Source organism: Etheostoma spectabile, chromosome 12, assembly GCF_008692095.1.
Source record: "Etheostoma spectabile isolate EspeVRDwgs_2016 chromosome 12, UIUC_Espe_1.0, whole genome shotgun sequence".
In the NCBI taxonomy this organism is placed as follows: domain Eukaryota; kingdom Metazoa; phylum Chordata; class Actinopteri; order Perciformes; family Percidae; genus Etheostoma; species Etheostoma spectabile.
In genome coordinates this window covers 411,058-422,532 of record NC_045744.1, presented here as the reverse complement: position 1 = coordinate 422,532, position 11,475 = coordinate 411,058, and the positions used below count along the sequence as shown (strand labels likewise).

The 11,475-nt window shown below is 40.1% G+C and overlaps 1 protein-coding gene across 1 annotated transcript in view; it reads right to left on the bottom strand.

Moving 5' to 3' along the window:
• Nucleotides 1–11,475, bottom strand: part of LOC116699375 (receptor-type tyrosine-protein phosphatase N2) — a gene marked incomplete at its 3' end in the record, with an annotated part of 318,251 nt that overhangs the window by 109,857 nt on the left and 196,919 nt on the right. The window contains 1 exon segment of the mRNA XM_032531918.1: nucleotides 8,633–8,697. Coding sequence (XP_032387809.1) covers nucleotides 8,633–8,697 — 65 coding nt within the window.

The following is an 11,475-nucleotide window of genomic DNA, read 5'->3' as shown; positions in this document are numbered from 1 at the left end:
TGAACCTATTATTTAACATTAGGCTGTTGGCTAGCTAGGTTGCTGTCTTTGTAAAGTTTAACGTACGGTGGCATGTTCATCTCTTTTTATATGCCGTTACCGTATATGCGTAACGTTAGCAGAGATTTAGAAAGTTGGTGTGTTTATCACTGGTTGTATCTGTAGACGGGAGGTAACACTGCACCGGGTTTGGCTGATGCATTGTGCTAGCCCCATGAAGGGAGGGAGATATTCTGGGGAGCTTGTCATGGTGGCTGTGGTGGGTGGGGGTAATTAGGGCAGAGCCTTCAGGCCCTGACAGTCCTCTCTGAGCCCACCTGTGGAGTACCGTGCCTGGTTTCTCCAAACCTGCCAGTCAATGTCTGGTTGGCTCTGCTGAAGATCAGCCAGCCCCCCAGCTAACAGAAACCTTAAGCTGCAGATGCCACGCAGTGTGTGCTGCTGCGGTTCCTATCACCAGGAGGAGGGGGGATTTATGACCGGCAGCTGTGATGATGAAGTACATGGCAATAACACACAAATAACAAGCAAAACCGATTTGCAGAAACATTTACATTGTGGAGGTTTTCTCTCTCTCTCTCTCTCTTTCACTGGCTCTTTCTCTGTCAGCTAAACATGTATTTGTTACATTTAGTTAAGAAAACGGTTTATTTTTAAATGTCTATAAAGTTGGAAAACTCAATTCCACACTAATCTAAAAAATAATCACCAATATTCTGTATTAGCTGGTTCCAACTCTTCTATGAGGCTATATTTAACTTAAACCAAATTTTGAGTAAAATATTGAAATTCAAGACGACATTGAATTCTTGACCAAATTAAAAAAAAACTATCAATCTAAAGGGCTCTTTAAAGATAGTAAGCTTGTTGAGTTGTGAATGTTCTAGTGTCAAACTACTCAAGAATGACTCAACCAAGAGTCACTTTTAATGGCCTTATGTGGTTTACATAGTGCATGATACTACATAGTGTGTCTCCTTCTGACTGGCTAACAATGGCCACTGGTAAATGTACAAAACACAAGATGTTGAAAACACAAGATGCAGCATCTGGATGTTTCAGGACATCTTTAACAGAGCTTAGTAATGTAACTAATACATTCTGCTGATCATTACAGGAAAGTAATGAGCAATGAATAATTGACATTGTTCAAGTAATTTGTAAAGCAATATGTGTTTATGTTGATATGAGGCTGAGTAGGTTTGATTTGGGATACTTCTCTTCATGTGCAGATAATATTCATGTTAACTAGTGACTGAGGTCATCTACTATCATACCAAGATGCCACTGACTAATCAGGCGTAAGACCTAGTTAATAAGCCATTTGAGAGTAATATGCCATTTGCTCAATGATGTGAACATACAACAGTGTTGTCCAGTCTAAATTACAGCTCAGTATTCAGGACATGAGACGGAGCCTAGAGGTGCATATTACCAGGCTTGATGCTGTTGTCATTATGCACCTTGTTTGTTAGACAGAGCCTCTCAGGAGGCATTTTGTCTGAGTGAACTAGAGATCCAAACTGTTGTGGTGTATTCTAATTCAGGCCTTTCATTTTCCTACTTTTTTTCTGCGTGACCTCAACTGTACCTAACAGCCCATTTAGCACCTGGGGAAAACAAAGAGGTGGTGTGAGCCCTGTATACCAGCTGTCTGAAGTGCCATGCTGTTTGCCAGAACACCCAGCGGGGGCCAACAGCCCCCCAAGCAGCCTGCCGGGCTGCTGAAGTATTGCAAGGAGAACAACATGTGCTATAAATACAGTACAGAGTCCAGACCAGGTGTGAGGCAGGTTTGGCTGAACATGGAGATGCTAAGCTGTAGTGACAAACCTGGATAACGAGGAATACTTTTTCTTTTCCCCCTGTGCTTGAAGAGAATAGTTCAACATACTGAATTTAAAAAAACTAAAGGGGCCATTTTGAGAACTGTGTCCGCCTCTCGCAGCTTCTTCTCTGCACTTTCAAATGTTAAATACTAGTAGGAATTTAGAAAAATTTAAATTAAAGACGAATGTCGCATCCATGACGTGACTTGTGTTGAAGCAACAAGTGTTCATGCTTTATGACAAACTAGGTAATTTACTTCCCAAAAAAAAACAACTGATACAAGTTTTTTATGATCTACCAACTACATGGTTACGGTTAAGGCAACTAAAACTACTTGGTTATGGTTAAGGAAGGATTATTTAGATGGTTTAGGAGGGTTAGGGTTACCAAAACTCAAGCTCTGAAGTTAAAGCTTTTCTGCAATCAAAACTGCATTGCAAGAGAGAATAAAACAATTGAGTGTTAAAAATACACTTTTATGTGTTATAAAACAACATTGTGAGAGTTAGCTATTTAACACTATTAAAGAGGAAATATTACTGTAACACCACGGGACCAGTGACAATAATTTAACCACTGAGCTAGTGTTCATTTGAACTATTACAGTTCAAACCGTTCCAATTTTAAAGGGATGTAGGAAAGTTTGCGAAAGCCACAATGATTGATGAATGGAACATTACTTTAATCAATGTCTTTATAACAACTATTTCCATGTGTTAGATCAAATAGGAACTGGGCTACAGACATACATGGACCTCCATGGCAGAGGTAGGAAACCCGGCTTTTCTGTCTTCCACAACCAGGTAGACCTGTCATTACCATATCAAAGCCCATTCGGGCTTCGTGTCTCGACCAAAGAGAAAAAGAAGAGCCGGCACTTCAACTGCCTCTCAATTCCATTTTTCACATGGAGCCATTTGAATATCTAAGGCAGGAAATGCAGATGGATGCACAAGTGTATGCACTCAAACACAGACACACGTGTTGTTTACACACTCGTACACTCATGAAGGTAATGATGTATGTATGTATACAAGCTCACACGCATGCCATTGTTCTGATCTTCTATGATTTATTTTCCTCTTTGTGATGAAAATTATAGGGGCACAGTGGTGAAGAGACAACCGATATCCATTGTGTGTGTGTGTCTGTCTGTCTGTCTGTCTGTCTGTCTGTCTATCTCTCTATCTAACATCTAACATTCTCTTTAAAATCCAGCTCTGTTCTCAGGCACCTGGACAGACAGCACACAACAATACTGTGTCATTTTGAGCGATGCTATCACACTGCTCTCTTCCAACCACTGAAACTACAGACATGAACATATTCTCAGTGAAATCATTGTCAAAGCTGTTCATTATGGTTTGGTTAGGAAATAAACAATGCTGCAAGGGTTAGAGGGTTCTACTTAAAAAGATCTTCTGCAATATTGGAAATGAGAAGAAACTCTAAACCCCAGATTATCTGTTGTGGATATGGATTGATGCTCTTCAGATCTCTGCAGGGTAAATCCAGACAGCTAGCTAGACTATCTGTCCAATTCTGAGGACTATGGTTACCTGGTCCTCAGATCCTGCAGGGTGAATCCAGACAGCTAGCTAGACTATCTGTCCAATCTAGACTATGGTACCTGGTCCTCAGGTCCCTGCAGGGTATCCAGACAGCTAGCTAGACTATCTGTCCAATCTGAGGACTATGGTTACCTGGTCCTCAGGTCTCTGCAGGGTAAATCCAGACAGCTAGCTAGACTATCTGTCCAATCTGAGGACTATGGTTACCTGTCCTCAGATCTCTGCAGGGTAATCCAGACAGCTAGCTAGACTATCTGTCCACTCTGAGGACTATGGTTACCTGGTCCTCAGGTCTCTGCAGGGTCTTCAGACAGCTAGCTAGACTATCTGTCCAATCTGAGGACTATGGTTACCTGGTCCTCAGATCTCTGCAGGTAAATCCAGACAGCTAGCTAGACTATCTGTCCATCTGAGGACTATGGTTACCTGGTCCTCAGATCTCTGCAGGGTAAATCCAGACAGCTAGCTAGACTATCTGTCCAATCAGAGTTTCTGTTGACAACTAAAACTACTTCTGAACGTACACATGTTCCACCAAAACAACTTCCTTCCTGAGACTATTTAGCAGAGGCACTGTGGCTCCGTCCGGAGCTTAGCCCCGCCCAAGATGATTGTGATTGGTTTAAAGAAATGCCAATAAACCAGAGCACATTTTCCTCCCATCCCAGAATGCTGTGTGGACTAACCCTCCTCTGCAATGCTGTGGAGGAGGGTCTGGCGAGACTAGGTTATTGGAAACATTTCTCAAGCTGTAAAAAAGTACTAATAGCCAACAGTTAGCTCGGCTTCCCCTAGCAGTCACTGAAGTGATGCTGCTGTTTGGGCTCTATATTACTTATTTTCCCGCTTCAGAGTGGGGTCATCTGAACATTTTTTTAAAGGCTTGGGACAGCAAGAGGAGGCCAAATTAGAAGAATCATCTTGGGCAGATTTTTTTTTTAATTGTTTTTTCATCACAATGCGAGCCAGATCCCCTCCAGATGTCCACATGTAAACCTGTAGAATTAACTAATGACTAACTGAAAGAAAGCTGTAGTGTAAGAATCTAAACATTTGCAGTCCAAGGCACCAAACACTGACAAGTTTGATCCCTTCATCTCAAAGCAGCTGCTTTCATTTTTGATACTTGAAGTAATAAGCAAGTCTGTGTCAGTGTAAATGTGAGTATGTGTGTCTGCCTGAATTGTTGTGTGTTAAGTGGTGATGAAAAGGGCCATCTAATATTGTTTTTTATTAATTATCTTAATTATCTTAATATTTTTTATATCTGTTTTTTGTTTCATTAGCTCCTTCCCTCCTCCATGCCTCCCTCTATTTTGTGAAATCTACAGACAGCTTGGAAGTGCCTTGATTTGTGGTGAACAAAACGGCCTGGGTGGAGGGGGATTAGTGCCACTCCAGTACAATTCTAATCTGTTTGCTGCCACGGCAACGTTATCTCCTACCTCCCTCCCAACACACATACACACATTCTCTTAATTGGACGCAAGTCTGAGTGAAAACTGAGCTGAGTTCTCTGTGGCCTCGAAGAGGCCGTGTTCAATCGCTAAGCCACGTGAGGTAACAGGGGTAAGACTGAAGAAAAATGGTCATTTAACAATCAGCAGCGTGTCGTACAAACCTTTATTCAAAACTTAAATGAGGTTGTTTGAGATTTGTATGAGGGCTTGTAATCTACCAAAGCCACTGAGTTGTCACTGTGGGAATAACGAAACCAAACAACATGTTTATGTCCTTTTCCAACAGGCTGGGCCATTAAAGGGTAACTAGCATTTTTTCAACCTGGTCCCTATTTTACTATGTTTTTGGGTCTAAATGAGTGATGGGAACAACAATCTTTCAATCCAGATTAAAAAAAATAAAAAGGTATTTACCCTTTAAAGGAGTTTAATTTCATATCAGTGGAGTATGTACAACCTAATGTTATCTGATACACCAGCTCCGCCATGAATTGTACTTTAAATATAAAAGTAAAAGACACATTTTAATATAATGCAGTCCAACACAACACCCCCACCCACTATGACTGTGGGCAGCTGTGGCTCAGAAAGTAGAGCGCTCGTTTACCAATCAGAAGGTTGAGCCCTGGGCCCTGCAGTCTACATGTCAACATGTCCAGACATGAACCCTGAATTGCTCCACCAATTGCTGCACCACATGTGTGTGAATGGTTACCTGAGGAGCAGGTGGCAGCTTGTATGGCAGCCTCGGCCCCCAGTGTGTGAACGTGTGTGTGAATGGTGCCTGTAGTGTTTGTGCGCTTTGAGAAGTTGTTAAGAGCGCCATACTTTTATGACTTAAATAATAAATATTAGAGTTATGGTTAGATTTATAAAAAATATCCTCGCTAAACAACAACATTCAATCCAAACACTTAAAATAACAGATTAACTTTTTCCTCCCTCTTGTTCCAACAGAATGCACTGCCAAATGAGCGTCTTTTTCTGTTGAGAAGGCTCATGTTATTTTTATTATCCTCATCTCATCTGATCAATCCAATATACAGAGCTGTCAAAACTGGCAACACACAGGTTCAAACTGTTAGAATTTATTTTTTTGTAAATGATGTCCATAATATGTAACAAAAAACATAACTACTCGAGTAGGTATATTTAGAGCAGGACTTTACAAGGTCACAAGTCAAACATATTAAATGCACAATGTACTTCTCTGAAGGAGTGATTTGTAATTTAAAGGCACAAATTACTTACTAAATTTATTTCAATTCAATTCAGAAAACTTTGTATATTGCCTGGGGGCAATTTTACAGCATGAGGAGTAGTTCTGACAAGTTAATTCATATAATAAATACAAGCAATGCCATAGACCATAATAATAAAGTAAAAGTGAGAACTCTTGTGGGTCGTATGACGGGTTAGGAAAAACAACCCGTGTGGCCAAATGGCTCTTAAACACATTTTCAAAACTACTGAATAAATAATAATAATAATAATAATAATAATAATAATAATAATAATAAGTGTTTCTCCAACAAGATTGGGCCAAAGATATTTTTTAGATTTGTTGTTAACAGACTGACTTGTCCCATTTTCCATTCCCTGATTCATTCAAGCGTTGCCTTTCTTTTGTTAATTGGCTGCACTTAAAGTTAGAAAAGCAGATATGTCCACTAACCACATCCCATCAATATGCTTACTGAACCTCAATGCATTTGCTGTCTTGAATTTCAAAGAACATTGAAAGCAACCTTGAGAAAAGGTGGATTACAGCGTAATTTTCTCAGAAACATGATATGTGAGGAAGTTAGAAGTGTGGTCACAAATCCTAAATGATCCACAAAGATGGAAGAGCAGGAGATGTGCTGATTTTCTCAGAGAGTGTTGGAGTGTTGGAGGACTACATTTGGAAGCTAATCCTGTACGATTCTGGTTCCTTTCCCTATAAAAAGCCATGAGTTGATATACGTATGCTCGGAATGAAAACTAAAATTTACAAATTAATCTCAATTAAATACATAGCGGCGTGGTGACCCAATGGTTAGTACTGTGGCCTCCCAGAAAGAAGGTACCGGGTTCTGTGTGGAGGTTGCATGTTCTCCCTGTGTCTGCTCCAGTTTTCCCCACAACTAAAAACATGGTCCCCTCTCTGCCAAGCTGATGTGTGGTAAACGTCTGGTGGGTGCCCCTTGGTTGTGTTAGAGCCTGGTCCTCCCCCTGAAACGCTTTGTGTGTCTAAGGTAAACTGCTATATACATGCAATAAATTAATATTACTATTATATAACATAAAATAAAAGATAAGCCTTCAGAATGTAATTTGAGGAACACAAACTATGATTGTGTGCCATGCTGTGGTAGTGTAGCTTATGGCATTAAAATCTTTTTTTCTGTTGGTCAGTGTCAAAGAATTCACTGTAATTAAAAATGCAAACAGCAAATGTCCACCGCCCGACCTCCTTACATTTTTGCTATTGTTGAGGGGGGGCAATAAGACTCTAACATCTAAGGCAGCTATGTTTTCACAAAAAAAAAAGAAGCTATGTTTTGTTTTAAAAAAAAGAGACAGAAATAAAGTAAATAGACTTATTGCTCAGTAATTTAAATGAAGGCAAATTCAACATAATGTGATCTCTGGTTATTGTGAGCAAAGACATATTAGTGTCCACAAATAAACAAGATAGATTCTGTCTAAAAATCTATAATAAAATCTGCAGAGGCACATTAAGCATGTGCATCTGCACATGCTGGATTTTCCTGTGCATTAACTTTTACAACGCCACAATAATTTATGTTCTGTTTTCCTGATCGACTGTTTGGTCTTTGTTTTTTTTTGCATGCTATTCTTTCTCATTACAACAACCACAAAGGGATCAATATATATTCATGTCATCTTTGTTTCAAACAGGCATATACAGTACTTCTTCATAGGTATCAATGAGAAAAGGAGAATGCATTTCTCCGCCTGCCAAATAAACCTAATACTCAAACCTGCAGGCCTTTTCAAACTATCCTCAAAAAGTCGAGCTGGAAAACACGTTCCAAAGAAAACCTATCGCCTCCTTTGCTCTCTTGAAAAGCTAACTTTAGTTTTTTTGTATTTTTAACCTGTCAGCTTTGATGTAGTATGCTAATATTCCTATTTAACAGTGTATGATAAAACTATAATAAACACTGTATGGGTTGATGATGGATGTTTTGTTGCAGGTTGAGACTCTCTTGCTATTTCTCTATCTGGCAACCTGTGATGGAGGGATTTTCTCTGCTTCTCTCGCTCTCTCTCTCTCTTGCAACAGTGGTTTGATTGGCCATAATTGGCTCCTGTTTGCAGCTAGGTATTGAACAACTTGATACACCCTCCATTCCACCCCCCCACCCCACTGTTTCACTCTCAGACCTCGCTGCTGCTGCCTCTTTGAAAAGCTTGGTAATGGCATGCTGTCATCGTTGCAGACTAACTCTTCAATCAATAGGCGAGTGCAGATGCTCATCAGTCTCTTTATCTTAGAGATGGGGGAGAACACCAATGTTTTGTCACTGATGCTCTTGTGGCTGACTTGGAGCAAATCCCTGCAGCCAGCTTCCAAAAAGAGTAGAGGCTGCTAATGTAGACAGCAGTAGATGAATGCCCATGGTTGGGGTTGTCCACATACTTTTGACTCTTTAGTGATGCTGTTGCTTTTGGTTGAACACACATATTATAATTTGTCACTACCCATCTTAACGTTTGATTTAAATCGACAGTGAAAAGAAGAGTGTAAACTTATTTACTCACATCGGTGACCCCGGCCTCCAGGATGCTGACCTTGGCTTCCTTCTCCAAAGCCTCTTTCTGGTGAACTATAGTTTGAAAAGAACAGAGAGTTAGAAAAGCAACCATCCATAAAATGAAAAAGTAAAAAACATAGATAGATAGATAGATAGATAATGACCCTGGCCTGTGTGTGCAGAAACAGCGATAACTTCCCAACACAGCAATCAGCATTCCAGTGTTTAAAGTGGACACACATTCAAATGTGATTAATTCCTGGTGTCCAAATGTCCACAATAATGTGCAATATGCATCCATGTGTGTGCAGAAGCTGCTAGTAATTAATGGTACAAAATCCACCAAAGTAGCTTTTTAAAGTCTGTGCTTGTCTGATTCAAAGAAAATCAATATCGTCCTTCATCCTAACACACAACATACAGTTCATACAGCAGATCCCAAACACCTTTAACCAGTAACTAAAAGAGCATCCTGAGTCTACGGTTCTGTGTGTCTGTGAGTTCATTGTCATTTTTATATATTAGCACTGTAAGATTGCATTATCATAAATGCGTTTTGTTAATGTCCTTTAAGGTTTTTAAGAAAACAATGTTGATGTGAACATCTGCCTGCGGCAGCCAAACAGAGCTGTAGACTCTTACATCTTGTTGATTTAAGACTTTGTGTAGAGAAGATTTTGCACTAACTACACATTATTATTATTATTATTTTTTTGCATTTTCAGATATGACGCTCCTATCTCAAGCCATATCTCAAAATTGGGACGTGGTGAGCAGGTACAGTAATCAAAGTAGTCAAAATCATATGGTATGGTTGGTTATATGTCATATTGACTATTGAATGGGGTGTACAAATTTTATGAAGCTTGGGGAAAGTTCAATAAGGAAGATCTTTTCTCCCTTTACCTATTTTTAACTGGGTAATTGTGGTTATCATGTGAGCACTTCTCAGACACAAACGTGAATTAGACCCACAACACGTCCACAGGTCTCGACAATAAATGCTGCTGTTCCAGAACCAAATGAGCTATTACTGTATTATATCTGCACTTAATGAAATATGAGTTTCTAACCTGACCTGCCACAAGGCAAATATTACAATACATTTCCACACTAATAGAATTAAACTCTGAGCAAAGTTCTTTTTTCGTCTATTTTAAAGGGAAACAAATGGAGGGCTACGATTGAAATTCACAGCAGAGCACATATTAAATCCTTGAACAAAATGTTGTGAAAAAAAGGATTCATAATTACATTCACTTTACTTTGCATCTGAATACACCGGTGTGGAGACAGAGAGCAAGTCTTTTTTGTTGACACACCAAGAAGATGAAGGATATGCAAATAGCGAGCCTTGACCTGGAATTTATTATCCAGTCTTTCAATCTATAAGAACATGATTTGATAGTGCTGCCTCCACAGACTTTGACCGTAAACACCAATCCCCAAATAAGTAGCTCTTTGTAGCTCTAAACACCTGATTCACCTCTACGAAAAGAAACACTATGTTAGCACTTACATCTCTAACACCCAAACACTTAAAGGGTCATTTTACAACATGGACCCCCTATCTCCACATATCTGTGTCTAGTAGACTGATATGACCAAAAGTCTTTGAAACTGGGTAGTAATGAGCGAGATCGCAGTGACTGGCTGGCGCATTCTGAGCTGCAATGTTACCTCATGGGGTAGTTGGCACCCTCTGACTTGTTGTCTGAAGACAGCAGTTTGGACAGTAGAATGCCAGTTGGTAAAAAGGTATTCTGGGAGTCTGTTGTTCTTATCAGGCATACCAGGCGATGACCCACGAATAAAATGTGCCAGGGACGTAAAATTCAATGGTTTTATTAGCAAGCTAATAAACTCACGGGCAAGAGTGTCCAATAAACGGCAGGCAAAGGGAAATCCAGGAAAACAGGTAATGGTCAAAGTCGAAAGGAAATCAACAGGAACTCAGGAAAATAGGACACAGGAAAAACACAGAGAAGCAGACAATCTCAAACTGGGGTAAGGGGAAGACTAAACATAAATACACAGGACAGGGGAGACAATGAGACACAGGTGCCACACATTAGGGCGGGGACAGCTAATCGCACAGGTGGGAAAGATTTACAATATGGAGTGAAACAAGACAACAGAAGGGAGGACAGATAACTTTAAAATAAAACAGGAAATGGAAAAACTTACAGGAAACATAAAATGTGACTTTTATCCAGCTATAGAGAAAAAGCCTAAAATTCAGAAGTTAGAAGGGAAGTACAGCAGGGTGTTATCATGGAGATACAAAATCTAAAAACACAAACAGCCAGAGAAAAGCGTCTTAACGTTGTGCTCAAGGCTTCCAAGAGGTTGACAGGAAAGTGTGTGATTACGTAATTATGGGATGCCCAGTACCAGAGCAGTCATTCAGCTGAAGGCCTTGGAAACATTTCAATGTGACACTTTGTGCAGCATGTCGAATCACGTTGGAAATTCAAGTGTTCATGCCCGTCTCAAACAACCACAAGTCAAAGTTAAGAGCTGGCGGAAGGCGAGAGATGCAATATTCTGTACGACTTGGTTGTTTACATGATAAGTGACAGAAATAGTTGTGCCAATAATGAAGAAAAGAGCTTGAAAGAAAAGTATGAAAACCTGGGAATGTCACAGGTTTCAGAAAGTTCGGACATAGGCCTTCTATCTCTCTATCTTCCCATTTGTGTGCATCCATGTCCCAGAAATGCTTGTCACTAACCTAGCTCTGTGGAGTCATTCCACGGAATCCTTATGTTCTTTTCCCCCAGCATGTTACATCCTGCTACGTCCTGCCACGCTCTGCTGTGTCCTGCTACGTCCTGCTACGTCCTGCTA